Source organism: Metopolophium dirhodum, chromosome 8 (assembly GCF_019925205.1).
Source record: "Metopolophium dirhodum isolate CAU chromosome 8, ASM1992520v1, whole genome shotgun sequence".
NCBI classification, from domain to species: domain Eukaryota; kingdom Metazoa; phylum Arthropoda; class Insecta; order Hemiptera; family Aphididae; genus Metopolophium; species Metopolophium dirhodum.
The window spans coordinates 9,277,013-9,296,620 of record NC_083567.1 but is presented as its reverse complement, the minus strand read 5'-3'; the positions used below and the strand labels follow the sequence as shown (position 1 = coordinate 9,296,620).

General features: G+C 31.4%; 1 protein-coding gene across 1 annotated transcript; it reads right to left on the bottom strand.

Moving 5' to 3' along the window:
- On the bottom strand, positions 1-13,106 carry LOC132950844 (uncharacterized). Its single transcript, XM_061022434.1, has 4 exons — positions 13,003-13,106; positions 6,176-6,386; positions 4,937-5,142; positions 1-1,667 (listed from the first exon to the last, which is right to left on the bottom strand). The coding sequence occupies exons 1-4, from the start codon at positions 13,027-13,029 to the stop codon at positions 3-5; spliced, it is 2,109 nt and encodes a 702-aa protein (XP_060878417.1). The 5' UTR covers positions 13,030-13,106; the 3' UTR covers positions 1-2.
- Positions 13,107-19,608: the final 6,502 nt, after the last annotated feature.

The window sequence follows — 19,608 nt, the reverse complement described above, 5'->3', positions numbered from 1 at the left end:
CTTCACAGATAAATGGTCTGGAGCAGAGGCTGTTTGCGCAGCTCAAGCGGCTTGAACGCTTGCCTGTACACGGACGTGAGCCTCCAGTGTTCGGGGTAATCGCGGGCCGTGGTGCCGGGCCACATGGAGAACGGCGGCAGCAGCGTGCCGATAACGTACTTCTTTTTGTCCGAGTTGGTAGTCTTCGGTTTGGGAACTTTGAGGTGCTTGGCCGGTTTGCCGGCCGCGGCCGTCCGCAGCCTGACCGGCGTACTGACTGGCACGCCCGCCTTAAACGCCATTTTGTAGTGCTCGCACTCGTCGTCCCTCTTGAAGTTGGAGGCCGCGGCCACGTTCGGGTCGTCGCAAGCCAGGCAAGGCCGGTAGGAGTGTCGGCCGTGCCGCTTGGGTTTCGGTTCCTTTTCCGCGGCGGAGCTGCTGCAGTGTTGTGTCGGCCTATGACGCCGCCGGTCGGATGGCGAATCGACGGTGGAACACTGCACCGCACCAGGCTTGTTCGACTTGTGGTGGTGGTCGTTATCGTCGTCGTCGTCGTGATCGCCGTGGCCGTGGTCGTGGTCGTTTGATTTGCAGGCGTCGTCGTTCCGGCCGTTGACGTCCGAACCGTTTTTGCCACGACATGCGGACGACGACGACGACGACGATTTGTTCGAGAGAGCAGTTCGGTCAGCGGCTGCGGTGACAATGCCGTCCGTCGTCGCCGCCGCTGCAGCTGCGAGTCTACGGCCGTCCTCACGTTCTTTGTTCGGTATCAGTTCCATGACGGCCGACAGATTGCGATTTTTCATCAGACACTCGCGGGTCTGAGTTCGTCGCGCTTCCGGCACCACTTCGCCGTCACCGTCACCGTCGACGTTACAGTTTCCGGCCGTTCGCACGAAGCCCATGACGGCCGACGAGTTTTGTGGTTTGCCCGCCGCGGGGCCCCCAGCGCACGGCTGCTGCATTTGCTGTTGCATTTGCAGTTGCTGCCGAACCTTGTGGAACACAGCTGGCTCGTCGGGCGGCCTTGGTGGCCGGTTCCGGTCGAACGGCGCGTCCAGGTCCCAGCACAGGGCCAGCTTGATGTCGGTTAACTGCTGGGCCGTCATAACGGGTCCGCACGTTTTGGGCCGCGACGGATTTTTGTTACGCCTCCTGGCTGGGTCTTTTTTCTCACCGTCACCGCCGTCAGCTGACGACGGAGGCGGCGATGACGACGACGACGTCTTTGGCCTGTACACCCGGAGCTTGCTGCATTGCGTTGGTCCTGGGTCGTTGAACGACTTGTACGCTACCGCGGAACACTTGGGCCAGCAGCCGTTCAGTCCCAGTCCCGGATGTTTATGTCGCTTCGTCTGCAGCGACCGGTACACAGCGTCCTCGATGGCGTCCGGCAGTCCGTGGTGTCTCTGTGCGTCCCCGTACCTGCGTCCTATCGGCCGCTCGTCTTCCGCGCCCGTGACCTGCAGGTGGCCACAGCTTGCGCTTATGCGGCTCAGCGCGGGGCTGGACGGTGTTTTCGCGCCGCCGCCGTCGACTGCTCCGCGTTGTCTTGTCCTACGAACGCCGCTGCTGTTGCAGTCGTCGTCGTCTGCAGTGGAGTTCAAAGGTCCGCGGCCGTCCGCCGATGCGCAATTCCTGACCGTCTCGATCCTGGAAACGTTTGGCGCCGGCATGTCCGATACCTGAAATCGAATCAATACTTCATAATAATTTTATTACTTTAACACCCACACTGAGCAACATTTTGACTTTACTTATATTGTACCCAATCGTCGCGTGAAAGAGAGAGAGATAGAGAACAAGTGAGAGTGGCTATGAAAATGAAGTAAGTAGAAAGAAATAAGATAGATGGGGTAGGCATAGTGGCGGATTTAGGATTTTGTCGCGGGGAGAGGGTGGTGGTCTAAAAACTTTTAAAACAAATACATAAGTATTTAAAAAAAAATATTCTTTTTAGTTAACAGTATGATATATATTATTAATTATAATGTATAATAGATAGCTGGTAGTTATAAGTATATGCACTACTAAGTATAATGCTTGAATAGTATAATAGTTACTCAAATAAGTCTTAAGTCACAATTATATTTAGAATATAGCAGGTCAGGATATATAAGGGGCCAAAAATCAAGTATCATCCTCCGTATCTACGTGCCAAATCAATATATTTAAACGAAATTTTTTTTGAGTAGTTAGTATATTTTAAATGATTGACACAAGGTTATAATTCAAAAATGTTAAATTTTTACGCAATTAAGTTTTTTATAATATGTTTAAAATCATTTTCTTGATTATATTTTTAAAAATAGCAAAAAAAAATATCCTTTATCCTTCTCCTTGCTCCGGACCACGTGCATTTTTAACGGTTATGTTTTCCGTAATATTTTCACAGAACATCGAAAGCAATTTTCAAATTTTCTTAAAATGTAGGGAAGCACAATTAGCCCTCTCTAGTTGTGTAGCCGACGTTATTTTGAAATATCTTTGAACGAATTTGGGAATAATAATTTTTATAATTTTTTTAGACCTGCGATAGCATATTTAGTAGTTTTTTAAAGGGATTTTATTATTTTACAATAATATAATACGAAAATTATATTAATAGAAAATAGAAAACATTTTAGGAAATTTAAATTACGAAGGCTGAATTGAAGTTTTATTATTTCGTTTTTCTTAAATACCTACAAAATTATTGGTTTTTACGTTTCCTTGTGAAGTTGTACAAAAGTCTATTAAAAGTCTATTCTCCCGTGGTATCTGTCAGTATGCACGTTCTTACAGATTGTAGTCGTGGTTACTAATTTCGTAATCGTATCGTAATCGGATATAATAATTTATATTTATATTTTAATAATTAATACACACCAGTTTCTAAGCTGTAAAAAATTATTTTTAATGTCAAATAAAAATTATATTTGTGTTATGAAAATCGATGAAAAAAGTTTGAAATGTTTCAACTGAATACTGATTATTGACTACGTAGTCTGTATTTAATAAGAATTATTATGTTATGTTTAAGAATGATCATAATTCACAATATAATACTGATAGCAGTAGTTATAGCTATTACAACTATAGCTTTTTTATTTATAAAACTGGGTTCCATATTTTTTTTATCTTAGTCATATAGAAAAAAATAACTTAAGCATTTCATCGTGATTTGATATTTTAAGACATTTTTTTTATTATCATATACAGACATACAGTGGTACTTATATAGGCTATAGCTATATGCCTATATGTAGTATAAAGTATAAAGGTTAAAAACATTTTGAATATTAATTATATTCACGGACTCGGAATTTTGTTAGATACGTTGTAATAATATTTTTTTATATATATTTTGAATATAAGTCGACCCTTTCACGTGCATCAAATGGGTTCAGGGTTTTACAAATAAAAATGTTTTTTTTAATTTTATATATTTTAAATGTACGAAAAAATTTACCAGAATTCAAAATCATTATTGTTGTTACAAAGATGATTACAAAGGAACAAAAATCCAAGATTTTCTATGAAGAAATTGGAGTGTATCGATTCGTATATCGGTTCAATATTGAGTGTTCAAGAAGTTACACATGTGGACATGTGGCATACCAGCTTGTACCATACTGACCCGTATCAGAGTCAGTTTTCGGTACGAGTGGGTACCTAACTATTTGAGTTATTTCGTATCACTAGGTACGTATCGGATTCGTCTCCTTTAAAACGTTGTCTCTTTTTAAAATTTGTATTTAAAATTAATAAATATTTATATTAAAAAAATTATTTTAAAAGTGAAGAGACTGCTATGCAATTATTATAGCTTCTAAAAATAATATTTACATTGCTTTATAGTTAGGATCAAATTCATATTACGTATAGGTAATACAGATATACTTATTTTTTGTAGTATGTTTTCTAATAATTATATGCAATAGTAGTATAGCGTATTATACATTGACTCACCATAACCGAAGATGTATAGTAGATAATAAATATTTATTTTGTAGCTACTATTATATATTATATTAAATGGTGACTTACGTGTTGTTTCGGTAGACAACAAAATTTATTTTATTTATTGTTCACGAGCTTTATAACTTTTAACTAAACATAATTTTAAAACAATATTGCAATTTTTATTTACCAAAGTTGCTATTATATTATTATTTTTATAGTTGATCCTTCCTGATGTTGCCTTTTTTTAAATTAAATTACCGCGGTAAACCCTTTTTAAACTCCGTTAAATGTAAACTACACAGATTCTTAACATATATAGTAATAAAACGGGTTGTTTTGACCAAATATAAAATACAGTTATAAAATTATATCCAATCATAGAAATTAAAAACTATTTCTGTAACCAATGGCAACAATAAATGAATAAAAATAATGTTTTATTAGTTAGTTTTTGATCCAGCACTGCGTTGTCTGTGTCAAATCAAATAATTCCAGTAAATTTACCCTGTTTTAAACCTTGTTCAATGTAAACTACACGCATATTTTGAAAACAGTTATTTGGGTGATTTTGATTAAATATAAAATACAGGTCTAAACTCTAAAATTATATCCAATTATAATAACTGTTTTATTTTCTGTAACCGATGGCAACCCTATAATACAAGTATACAACAATATAAGTTGTTCGCGAGCCAACAAATCCCTACGTAGTCCTTCTTTAAGATGCAAACATCTGGATTCGAGGTGCACATCCTTAGCATTCCAGTAGGTACCTATAGCATTACCTACGTACCTATCAAATTTCAGAACCATTGGTGCGATAGATTTGGCTGTTGATCGCTTTCACAGTGTATACACACACACACACACACACAAACATTTCCATTTATTATTATAGATTATTGTATTGTCATAAATCATTGTCTATATCAATCGAGGTATCAATCAATGGTTTTTCATTTATCGCACAAGGATCCACAAGACGCGACGGCGTTCGGCAATGACTCACCGCAGACTTGACGGACTTAATCGAATCCCTGTCGGCTTCTTCGTTGGCTATAGGTTGTTGTCGTTGTTCTTTATTGGCATTAATTAGTTCCAGTTTATTATTGTTCTCGCCGTTCTCGGTCTTGTTTCGTTGGCTACGATCGATGAACGGGTGGTGATATGAGCGTTTCATCCACGTCTGACACTTCGGACCGGATAGTTCTGTAGCTGTGTACACAGAGTAAGCGCATAATACATTATATTATCGTTATTTTGGCAGTCGGTAAAAAAGACCACGGAAAAACGGCTGGCGAAAAAAAAAACCCAAAAATGAATACACCCATAGTTAAAAAGCCCACGAATGACGTAGAATTTTTGTATTATAATATAATGTAAAATTTTATAAATGCAATACACCTATAGTCGGTTAGACACACGTTTTATAGTGAATATAATATTATTTACCTTTCAACAAATTACATTTTATTGCCAAACCGTTAGTAAAAATACTGAAATGTTGACTGGTTTGAGGCGTTTGAGCAAAGTACAGTTTAGGTACAATATTATTTATGCAAATATCTATATAAATACATTTTTTAATGCATTTCCATAAGTTGCTTGTTGTATAACATTAAAATGTAATACAAATATTAATTTGTTAGGCGATTTACTAAATTGTCTTAAATTATAACAACATTTCAACTAAATTCTGGTTTTTTACTATATAATATTAGAATATTAGAATCAATAAGTTAAGTCTTCATAGGCGTAATAATATAAATTAGTGATAAATAGAAAATGGTATCTCACATTCATTGTTTCAAGAATAATATTATTAATTACCTATTGTACATATTGTATTAACAAAATTAACAATTCTAAAAATAATAGTAGCTAGATAGGTAGATACTATCATAATATTATATTAATTTGGTTTTAACCACGGACGTATTTAAACGGACCTACGGTGCTCTGTTTGACATGCATACTAGTTGATATGTATTTATTGCATATCTCGACTAAATTTTAGGAGTATAATATTTATCATGTTTAAGCGAATATCAAATGTTTTTATAATTGCATTTTGTATTATAGTCTATAGAATAAAATATACAGTTTAACTGACATTGAATTAAAATTAAAATATATTTTTACTATTATATCTATATTAATATATGCGGTGTACATCTACCACCTAGGCCCGGCTCGCCACTGAATTAACGTGGAAATTCGTGCCCTAATAAATATAATAATATATTACCGATTTCTTTCGAGATGCGTTTCGGCAACTGATACGTGCCCAAGTAGAGTCCGGCCCAGTGCTTCTGATCGGTTTTTTGCACCCCGGGAAGCAAATGTCCCCTGTCGTTAGCAATGACTTTCGTAACGGTTGAACGACCCTTCGGACGATTGAGATGCCATTTCGGAACTTCCCAATTTCCCAATCTCGTCGGTTGATACGCTTTGTCGAACTGAAAACAGTATAACATAGGTACGACGCGTATTATATTAAACTATTTCGCTGTGCGCGGACATAAAACGGCATACATAGAATAACATTATAATTTTCTATCGAGCATGCACGACCAATTTAATATCCAAAACATCACTACCTACGTTCCTATATTATTGCCGATCCGTCGTCTAATCGGACTTATTTTGCCGCAATAATAACAATAATAACAATAATAATATTATATAACATATTTAAATATATTTTACTATACATTCATGATTCATGACTGTAGGTATTTACGTCCCGTAGTAATATTGTCATACACGCACACGCGTATTTTAAAAAAAAAATCTATTAATGTCAAAAGCCAAAAAACGACAACGTTCCTATATATACTTACATTCAAATAAGTGTCTTTCGCATATTATATTCAAGTACGTACTCCGTTTGTTAAGTGCCCAATTCTAAAAATGTGAAAATCATTCAATCATTTCAATCGTTCAATCTGAAGCTCGCGTAATTCGGATTTTGTATTTGGTGGACATTAGGATTCCGATATGCCATATAGCCTTATTATCGTGTCGTCATGATATGTGACGATTTGGCCACAAAGGCGTGCGCAAGAACTTGGTATGGGGTGTGCCATGAAGAAAATGGGCCTTAACAAAACTAACCTACCACCCTCCTCAAAAAAATAGAAGAAATTGAATGCAAAATATAATTTCATAAAAACTCATATTGGTTAGTACCTACCTTTGTACCTATACTTGTGTTTTACAAAAACATTTTTATATGTTTTAACAAATAGATTTTATAATTTAAAAAAATAAGTAGTTAGTATATTTTTTAGTTATCTTTTAATAGTAAATGATATTACACTTACATTAGAATATTAAATAAAATCATTACATCACTCAACTTAATATCAAATTTTTAATAATTTAAAGTTATAAGTTTAAGTTTTTTATAATTAAAAGTAATACACGCCTTGGAATAAAAATTAATATTATCACTATTCCGATCGATCTTGAACATTGAACTAGCTAAAGGAAATAAAACATTTTTATTCATCGTAAAATATAAAGCTTAACTGTATGGTCGTTGGTTTAAGCTGGTTCAAGCCAAAACAAAAAAGCTGTAACTAACTTCTGTATGGGGTACAACTAGGTGACTCCCCCCCCCCCGTCAATCAAATCTACTTTTGTTCTCCCATCTCCTTATAATAAATAGTCTAACAACTTGCCAACATATTTGTTAGGCTGTTTTGAAAATTAATCACTATTACTGCACTACTGAGTTCACTGTAAAGGTAAAAATATATTAAATTAAATTTATTTTACGATTTTCACGCGTTGCACATTACAACAGTTGTATACATGTATATATCACCTATTATGACTATAAAGGGACCGTTTAAATTAAGTCATTATAGCCAATAGTCATTATAAACGATAAGTAATAAAAAGCAAAAATTAAAAAAAAGTTTAATTACGTGATATATTTTTTAAATAATACATATTGCGTAGTATTGTGTACCAGCCACCAGGTACCCGCAGCAGGTAAGGAAAATCTCAACTTTAAATACTTATAACTTATATAGTTATATACTTATAAGTTATAATTCATAAATTACTCGTCCAATATTTGATGTTCAAACATCGATGTATTTTCAAAAAATATTGTGCTCTGGAATAAAGAATTAAGAGTTGTCGTCATTAAAACAATTTAAAAATAAAAATTTATAACGATAAACAGAAAAAAAAATTATTTTTCCTTAGAATATGTTGTTTTTTAACGAATTAAAAAGTTGTAAAATAAATGTTTTCCAAAACGTCATTATTTAGTTTTTTAAATAATAACGAGCGTCTTGCGTTAAATGGATCGTTAAATAGATCACCCGGTATATTATGCACTGCATGCAGCCGCGTCCCTCACATTATATTGTGTTTTTTGTTTATTTATTATGCGCGCGCACTGCATTGCCGGTCGGTCCTTATATTATTATACTACAATCGTAATAATAATAATATATTGTACATCGGCCCATATGCATCGGGATTATTGTAATTATTGCGACTAGTAACCGCGCGCGCGTGGTGTGTGCCGCGTCGTCTGTGACAATGACGGACGGCCGTTCTAATTGTTTGTAAACAACAGATTAGTGTATTGTAATATATTCATATCGTCCTCAACAACAAATACAATACGTAATAATTTAACGCCGCATTGTATTCATGGTATTGCAAATGCAATATTGCCGTATATTCAAACGCAAACAAACAATACGCTAGGTATAAAAAAAAACCAGCTCTAAAAGTTGTGCAGTTGTCGTGTAAATTATTTTATAGCTAAGTCTATGAACTATATATATGTAGATATAATTTATCTTAAAATAGTTTGCTAAGTAATATTGAACTTAGCTTGGCGCCTTCAAAACACTTGATTAGAAAGTAGAAACACATTCGCTGTTTCTATGGTAATATAGACTATAATAATATGTATCTATTATGTACTGATTATATGTTATAGTATTTTTAAATTTTTAACGTAAGTCACCTAGCTAGGTTTAATTATTAGTAGGCTATTTTAGCAATAACAATTTGAACAACACTATAGTTCAAAGACTTGGCTATAAAATTATACTACAACTTTTAGATCTGCTTGGTTTTTTTATACTTGGAGTTTTTTTTACACGGAATTTGGCAGAGAGTTTATGTTATGATCGTTCTATAAAATAATTAATAATTAGGCAATACAATACCTAATAATTTATGCAGCATTGTATAGTAATATAAATAAATATATTATTTATATTATTGCAGATGCAATATTGCTATGTTATATCAATACGCAAACATTATATTATATAAATAATAATATTTTATTCATAATTCGTATAATATTCTAATACATATTAATAGTTGTTATTTTTTTTTTAAAGGTATAAGTAAGGTACACTTGTTTTCATTTTTTATTTCATACTTTTACAACCTAAGTATCTAGTTATTTGCAACAATTTACAACACCATAAAAACAATTTGCAATACATTTTTTACGCCATCAGAAATAATATTCGTTCGTGTGTAATGAGTAGGAACTTACATTCATCTTTTATTTAATTTATATCATTGTCTCTTACTTGAATTAATTCTTTTTTGTATTAATAGTATGTCAAATGTAATAATAATATTTCCACCCACTAAATTTTGATCAGCATCAAAGCTGACGAATGATGATATAATATATACATGAAAAAAATTGTTCAACTAGATGAAGCAGTGATTGTCTGTTAATTAATTAGACTCCGTTGACTGTCTATAAAATTATTTAGAAACTTAATTTTTTAGTGTTAAGAACTTATAAAATGTGCACGGGTTCATATTACAATATTATTATAATATTGTACCAATAAGTTGGACATTCATTAAATATAATTTGCAAAAACTTGGTATAGGTATTACTGTATTAGTGTTAGAATGGTTGCAGGCCAGATAAAGTTGTGGTGCAACTGTGCAAGGTGAACTATGCACCCCAAATAAAATGTATTTCTGTCAGTATAAAGAATGTGTGACGAAAATGTTTTTCGGTGAAAATTGTTGCAAATAGTTTTCAAAAACTTGGTACTAGTTTGAATTCGATCAGACAAAGTAGGGGTGGCAACTTCACACGCGCGTTTACCTCGATACTAGGTTGCGGTTATAAGTTGATAAAGATCGACTGTAATCTAATTATCGCGCGTGTTCTTATAATACAATAATATTATTAGGCAAATGCATACAAATAATAATAAAATAAAAGGACGCGACGCGAAAGAAGAGAAACGGAGAAAAGAAGAGGTGTAAGAGAGCGAGGACGGAGGAAAAAAAGAACGTACGAGGGAGAACGGAGAAATTGATTGATGGCTTTGGAGTTGCCCATTGATATAATCCCGCAATCCCGTGTTTGTTGACGTCGTTATATATATGAGCAGTGGCGCAGTGCACGTGGCACAAAAAAAAGCCACCCCCCTCACTGGGCGTTTCGCGCGCATCGGTCACGTCGCCGTACGCACCTATACCGCGACACGTCGATGTAAACTAAAAATCTTTTCTGTTCGGTTTGTATATAATAATATGCTCAGATATTTTCTATGGCGTATACACAATACGAACATTTTCAAAACGATTATATAAAAAATATTTCATTCGAACTGTACCGGGCTGGTATATATTACCAGCTATATAATAATACCTATCGATATTTAACCCACAGTGAAAATGGCCGTGACTCAGCGTTTTTGTCGGTTTTGAGATACCTACCAGCTAATATACCATCACTACCGTGATTTCTCCACGAAAAGAGTATTAGATGTACCTATCTAAATATCAGCCAAAGCTCTTGTAAAAGAGAACTTTTATACCTATTAGGCAGCTAGAAAATTGAAAATCTTGATTAAGTGGGAGCAACAATTGAACTACAATTTTTTATGGCAGCTTTTGATTTAGAAAAAGTCTTAACGACTCTGTATGGTGAAACAAGAACTTTTTACTATACAAAAGAAAGTTTGATTCGTTTGATTTCACCGTATTTATATATTATACGATGTATGCAAAAAGGAAGGTTTTTTATAAACAAACTTAAAAACTATAACATCGGAACGGACAAGCCGATTAGACAAATGTTTATAAAATTATCTGTCATTATCCGTCATATTCGGAGCACAGAATGTTCGAGTTATCTATAGTTTTTTTTTCGAGTAATCGAGGTTTTCGCAAGGGGACGGAATTTTTTTTGACTTATCAAGGTTTTCGACTTATCGAGGTTCCACTGTATGTAATTTTTATAAGAAACCATAACAATATAGTAATATGTTCCATTATAATTGGTTTTAACTTTTAGACCATCTGTTCTTATATCGTCATCATTGCGCTGTATAATAGTATAATAATTCGCGTAAAAAGCGTTAAGTACACATATATTATTATTTGTTATTTATTCCGCTTTTGTCTTGCTTATTATTTATATTCATCGACTGGCTGGTCCCTAAAAATATGAAATACACCTGCAGCAGCGTAAAACTCTGTTGGCGATGGGTCATTTCGGCTTATACTTGTTTATTATTATTATTATTCTTTATAATATATGTATAGTTTGTCATTGTAGATAGGTTGTTCGAGGGGGTTGATTAATGATCAGAAGGGATTATGTTATCCCTTCGAATCTGCAGTGTATATACACACACAACTCGCTGCAGCACATTTAGCCATAAAGATAGTTATTATATCGCTAGTGCGCTTTACATTATAAAACAGGAGGCAGAATTGAATATAAATTGTTTTTTATATTTTTTTTTAGATGTTTTGAAAACAAATCCAACACAGATTATAACGCTTTTCTATGGCAATATTTTTTTTCCGATAGGGAGGCGGTGGGTAAGCGTGGTATATACTAAACATGGTATAGATATCATATTATAGCGGCTAGCGCATCTGCAAATTATACGTACAATATTAGATATATATTATGATGTATACAATATTTACTTTTCAATCGAAACTTGTACACATAGAATATATTATACAATAAACGCGATATTATATCGATTAAGAAAAGTAATGGCACACTTAATTGTAGCGCAGGCACAAAATTGAATTAAAACTGTAATTATAAAATATATATAATAGGTATGTATTTATATAGTTATATGCTATTTAATCAGTAGCACTGCAAATAATGCTTGCGGTGTAAGTTTATATAGGTATTGATAAGAAAGGGAGGCGTAGACTTTTTAGTTTTAAAATAAAGATAATAATATACACATGGTGTACTAGCCACTATACTATAGGTATATAATATAATATAATAATTATAAAATATTAATATATAAATTGTATGTATTTTATAATTTTTATAATAAATATTGTTACAGTATACCTATAAATTTGTACCTAGGTCCTAGGTACGTATAATAAAATATAATCCATACTAAGGACCTACAAAAATGGAAATGATACATTGATACCATATGATCAGTTCGTTAAAAATCGTATATTATATTCAAATTTAAAAAAAGGTAAATTTAAAATTGTGGAACAGTTGCAGTATGAACAGCTTAGCATTAGAAAATAGAGAAAGTTATATAAATTCTATAATATTAACAAAATCAAAAGTATGCATGGATACCACTTTACATTGATTAAATGCTTAATTGTAGTTCAATTGTTTTTTTATTTATCGCTGCAAACAATAAATGTGAAACAAAAAAGATGGTCTTTAATTACTTTATTAATTATTAATTATTTGTTTCACTTATCACGGTTGATAATTATTTTTACTCGATACATTATGCAACTCATATATAGGTAACATTACAATATCTAATTAATGATTTTAATTTTTGTAAAATGTACCTTTTGTAGGTTCATTTTTATCACTTTCGGATCCGATTTATGTAATTTTGAAAAATAAAAACAGGAGTACGGTGAAACATCATATTTCTAAACAATGTCTATAATTTGTAAATAGGTAATTATTTTCTATTTAAAATGTCATTACCAAAACAATATTGATCATAATAGTGTTAATACTATACTATATATACCTATAATAGGCACCTTTACGTTTAATTATTCGTTGTTTGATAAATTACTTACTTGATTACATGTGTAATTCATGGACATACTTTTGCGTGTAATATAATAAATTTACTATAGGTCGATTGAATAACAAGATAAAAAAATTTGTTGTTACTTTTAAAATATTCAAAACACAAATAGAGTTCTTATAAGACTGCGGTATTCGGGTAACTTTCTTCTGCCGTGACAAGCACTCGTAATAACTGTTTTCGTCCCTATGGATACAGATGTGACGTATACACAGGTTTTATCAATTAAAAACAAACGCAAGTTTTGCAAACTAACGAAATATTAGCATTAATTTCCGTGACATTTCTTATTTAATTAGGCAGAATATTATGATAACAAAGTGCACATATTTGAGAAAATGGTTATGACGTGCCAATAAATTAATACATATTCGTATAGGTATAATTGTATAAGTGCACAAAGAATTCATCAATATTTAAAGTTTTAGAATATCAGTTACGTCTTTATCTAAAAGTAAATAAATGTATAATAATTTTAGATGCTCGTGGATTTTAATGGTGTACTTACCTCAATATATCATACATAACATTATAAACTAGTTGATAAAAAAACAATATTAAACATCGATAGTTTAGTAGCCCGATTCATATTATTATAAACTTAGTGTTAATATTTTAACTATAAAACGTTTGACATTCAACGTCTCATACCTAATACATTTCTTCGTAGTAAATTATGAGTAAATTATTATACTTTTTCTATGTATTTTAAAGACATAAGGCTATAGCTGAGTTGTCTATATGATTGTGTATTCTTAAGTATTGACGTCAGTCATTTTATGATAAAAGTGTTCAAAGTAAATTCAGACATACATTTATCATCAAATTATGATCAAAAATCAAAATTATTTATCATACCGAGCTTATTCATTCTATAAAATAAATAATAATAGACAATATTACACTTATTATATAATATTGACTTCTATATTTTGGCCATACAACTCTCTTATTAAGTATATGCATATAATATTTGCAATACGGATGGTGAATTGATAATTTATGAATTATGTGTCAACATAAATTGTGGACACCTTAACATTTCTATAATTATTATATTTTGATTAAGAGTATTTTAAATTGAAATTGTGTGATCAATTTTTAAAAATGCTCAGTGAAAACAATTTATATCATATTGTTATATTTAGTTTTGAAAATATAATGTATGACATACCTATTGCAGACTATTGTATTTATGAGCATTGACTATTGAGTCAATTGGAAGAAATTGAGTGTGATGCAGTTTGGTTGAAATGACAGGAAACACGATTTTGAAAGTGTGTGGAATGCTATATATTATTTCAGAAAATTATTCCACTTTAATGATATAGTAGCATTGGTAATTTTGTCAATTTTTTCTTCAACATATTCATGTGCGTCACTCTTTTTGGAAATTAATTTTATCAAATATGATCCAAGAAATCGACTCACTGTATTAAAAGTTAAAAGTCATAAAGCAAATATAAATTATTTGGCATCAATCAAATTAATAATTTGTAATTAGTTTTGTCATTTTTTTTATTAAGTCTCTTGATGCACACATTTAAATTTAAATTATTTAGATTATTTTATTAGGTATATTATATAATATTGTTCATGATTTAATTGCACACAGTAAAAAGAAAAAAAAATTACCTGATTTTCGGCACGTAATTTTAGAAAAATATGTTATTTCTACAGTATAGTTATTTATCTTAATATTTAAACAATTTGTAGAGAAGCGCAATTTGGTGGTTGGTTAGAGAAAGGGGCATAGTCCCCTAATAAAAACTCTTTTCTGCTTCAAAGTGTTTACTAAAAATAAAATCATTTATATCATAACATAATAATTTTTAAAACATAATTTATAACGTGCACTTTTTATAAGGATCGTAATTTATTTGTCAAAATGACTAAAACTTAGCCGACTGCAACCACACTACCACAGCTGCCGTAAACTGAACATTATATTGATGTTATCCGTTACTATTTATAAATTTCATTACAAATGTATAAGATTGATTCAGAAAATGTCAGCGCACTATATTATGTTGTTTTCTCTTACTGAACCACATTCTACATATTATACGTTCAGGAGAACTAATTTAGTAATGTTAACTTTTTTATTTAAGTGAGTTGACCTATTATCAAACTTAAGAACTTATTAAGTTCAATGTGTTATCTGTGTTTGTAGTTTGGATTTTTTACAATATTTGTATGCAAGTTAAATGAATATTTACTATAAATATTAAAATTTAAAAATAGAAAAATGTAAATATCGTAAAAAAGTCAACGAATGAGTTTTGCAGATATATTGTTTACTATGTCACACGTGAGTCAGAGAGAGAAAACTAAACATATAGTTCACTGATTATCCGTATTAATATAATATTTAAATATTACCTATCTTAATTGGTGCCTCGTGGTGTTATTCTTTAGCTGTTGTTTTATTTTTGATTTTAATTAGCATTATCTTTTTACCGTGTCTATTATGAATGGTATTGTAATTTATTTTGTCATATATGGGTGTGTGGTGTGTAGTATACTAGAGTGGGAGTACAACCCTTCAAGTCAGGTATGAGCAATAATGACACATGTGTTAAAAATATTTGACGTAAAATTCTTAATTTAAAAATTTGTTAAAATTAAGCAAAGTCTTTAAGAGGGATTCACCATTCACCACCTCAGCGGTGCTGTTTTGGCATACATTTGTAGAGCCGGGTCCCTATAAAATTGAATTTTCGCGTAAGGAAGAATTTTTCAAATTTAAATTAAATTTATAAATATTTTTCAAATTTCATGTAGGTTCGTTTAATAGGTATTATGTATATACTATATAGGCGTGCGTATGATTGTCAATCTTATAAAACATGGAATAATTATTTCTATATTCCGAAAATAGTTTTTTTTTATTTTTACTGAAAAAATCCACACACATGAAATTGCAAATTAAAATAAAATCAATTTTGAATCTTTAATAATAATAATAATAATAATAATAATAAAAATAATATTTTGAACTCATTGTTTAGGAAAACCCTGTTTGCGACAAAATTTGCATAATAAAAGGGATAATCCAAACTCCGCCCATGCGATGGGGACTGTAATGATTTCCAAAGGGCGTATCTGTTCTGATTGGCCAGTCGTAGTTCCGCATCTCCGGATGCTGGGCAAAGTGTGATTTTCATGTGCATTCTTATATTCGCCTTTGACAGTTCAGTTTGACACAGCTGTTGGCGGTTCCGGATTTTCTTCTTGTCTCACTGGATACTGAAGGTAAGTTTGAAATATAATAACTGATTTATGTGTTGGTCTTTTATATTTATCAATCAACAATAAGGCATTAGGCAGTAAGAGACGACGGCAGTCAGTCATATCGCCGACTAATAATAATAAATTATTTTAAATTATTATTAATCTATAATGTGACAAGTTATAATAATATTTTGTTACTTATAAAATAAAATATGTATAAGAAAAAATTATTTTTTCTTTCGGCAACCCCCATTGTTTATATAAATTTGTAAACTGTCTCACCAACTACAAAAGGTTGGACCACACCGATCTAGAATAAAAGATTCTAAATGATTCTAAAAATATTCTGTTCAATATTTTTCGAGTAATAGTCTGGTTGACAGGTAATAATAGTATTTTTATTTACATATTTTATCATTGCCTAAATAATTACCGGTTTTAGTATCGAAGTATAAAATAAGATAAATTTGAGTTATTTTAAATTATTTGAATATATCATTTGTAACTCAATATTTTGTCAATACATTGTTAAGATTTTTTACTGTTGGATCTGGAGTACCGGGGACCATGACCGGCTAGTTTAGGGGCCCGTTAAAATGATTTTGTAAATTTGTAAATTTTGATAGGAATACTTATTATATATTAAATAATATTTTACGATATAAATGTATATTATCATATAATAATATAATAATATAATATTATATATATTACAATATAATAATATAATATTATATATATTATAATATAATAATATAATATTATATATATTATAATATAATATAAAAATCATGTATGGAGCACTCATATCGCTTGTAATGGATTATATTTTGTTGGACATTTTATATAGGGCCCCAAAATTTGATTGGGGGGGGGGCTTGTAGTTATCTACTCAATGAAGAGGTATAGGTATTCGACAGCAGAGCGCGGTTACCTGGTTTTCCCTTTTCCCTTTTTTATTTTTATTTATTCGATTTCATCGCATAAATCAAAATATAACAATTCATGCCTAAAAAATAATTTATGGCCAATTTTAATTAAGCTTATGTTGTTATTTGTTTTTAAATTATTTTTTTAGCATTTTTACAAGATGATACAAGATAAAATCGGATCCATTTTATTCCTATAAATTTACAAGTCATAAAAAAAAATCTAGTCTATTATAGTTCCTATAGTTTCTTACCCAATCATATTTCCTGCAGATGGTTACATAAATTATAATTGAGACGATGCACCCGATTGCTTTTCAAATGGTAGTTGGGTGTTTATACTCAAATTTTCTCGGGGAATTCCAGGATTGTAATTGGAATGAGTATAATTCGATAAATTGATTTTGGCAATAAGTACAGAAAAGCTTTTAAATTTTGAAAACTTTTAAATATGGAATATTATCATATATTATTTTTTAAGTATTTTCGACAGTCGTGGATCAGGAAATCTGAAACAAGGAATAATTGGGAGGGGGCTGCATTTTTCTGTTTTTAATTTCTCGACTTTTTCTCATCCAGATAAGATTTGATAATACAATATCAAAATTAAATTGTTTTTACATTTTTAGATATTAAGTCAGTAGCGTCATATCTGTTTTTAATAAAAGGGGAAAAAGTGTAGACTATTCTTAACTGAACCAGAAAAAAAAACAGATCGCTTCGCTTGCAAGTTAATATTTTTCTAGATGTGTCGAACAGATTATATTACAATATGAAACACGACTGATAAACATAATTGAAAAATTAAAAAATTTTAAATAGGTTTTTCAAAATTACGGATACATTTAAGTAATTTATTGAAAATAGTCAACAATAATAATACAAATTTATGAAATTGTGTTTATGGTTATTTTTTGTTTCTTCTTCAAGCATTGTGTTATTGAATTAGGAATCCTAAATAGGCATAGCTGCATAGGTATAGGCGCATTCGTAGTTAACGAAAATATTCTTGACAGGAACAACAAACATTTGTTTTGAGGAATCGTCTTATATTAATATATCAATGTATTTATGTATTGGAGGCAATTTGAGGAGTTAAAAGTCTGACTAGGTGCCTAACATAATTAAAATATAGTTTCCCAAATAATACTTAATCAATTTACTAATAATTGTCTTGTATAAAAATACTTGAAGACTAGACAAGATGAAGCAGACGATGAGAAATGAATGTAGGTATACCTAATACCATTGATTATAATAATACTAGTATATTACTATCCATATTATTACTTATTATGTATACGTCTGCAGATTTTTTGTTAAAACTAAATATAATATAAAGTCGCCTGTATAGAATATAATATGTAAATTAAAAATTATTGTTGGTACATATTAATAATGTATTATATTACATATGGTGTGACTATTGCGGTTATTGTTATTGGTATTGCTCTCAGTGAACGGCTATAACGTGGAATCAAGTCATCCCGACAAACACATTATACATATTTTATCATCCAATAAAAACAGTAGTTGTTGTTGTTTGGCACGTGTCCGGCCGGTGGTTGTCTTCCCGAGGGAGTTGGCGGAACGCCGGAAACGTGTCGACGTGTCGTCGCCAATATCCGAAGTAAAAAAAAATATATATCTATATACATAGTTAAACCTCCTCCTTGTAGACACACACACACAAACACAAGTCATCAATATAACATTAGTATCTGCAGTGTTATAATCGGAATCATCATCACGTTCTAGAGAAGTGAGTGTTAAATTATTCACAGAAGTTATAATATGAAAAAACTCGAAAATCGATAGCGCACATAACGCACACACACATATGATATTATGTAATATTTATTTGTTTTTCTTAAACATATTCAATTACAATAAATATTATTCTGGGTTATGCATTTAAATCACCCAACTTTATAATATATTTAAGATTCTGAAGGGAGCAAGGGTGAAAACGCAAATTTCACAACACTCGATTCTATAGTATGTTTGTTTTTTGAAAACAATTTTTGCCCGAGTTGAAAACTCTATAATTAAAATTTAAAAATTATTAAGTTTAATTCATTTGTGAAAACTTTACGCTACAAGTAGGTATGTGGACCAATCTGTAATATAACAATAATTTATTATTAATTTAGATAAGACTAAACAACAAAATTACTCATAAAAATGGACTATGATTAATTTCACAAAATAGATTTTTCTATAATAAAATTGTATTTATTTTAACAAGGATGATAAAACAATAATTATATTAATAATTAATATCTTTATATTTATTTGAAATCTATAAATTTTAAATTATAGATGTAATCTTAATAAACTTTAGTGATCCGCGATTAACCACCTAGTTATATTATCAAAACTTGATTGTATATACTTAGCGGGTAATTGTTCTCAATAATTTCAGTAAATTT

Bases quoted from the DNA above. Each gene is read 5' to 3' on its own strand.
- LOC132950844 (XM_061022434.1), bottom strand. From the start codon at position 13,029: ATGTCCATGAATTACACATGTAATCAA. The intron at 6,387-13,002 runs GTAAGTAATTTA...TACTGTTTTCAG, and splicing joins TGAATTACACATGTAATCAA to TTCGACAAAGCGTATCAACC. The intron at 1,668-4,936 runs GTGAGTCATTGC...ATTCGATTTCAG, and splicing joins TTAAGTCCGTCAAGTCTGCG to GTATCGGACATGCCGGCGCC.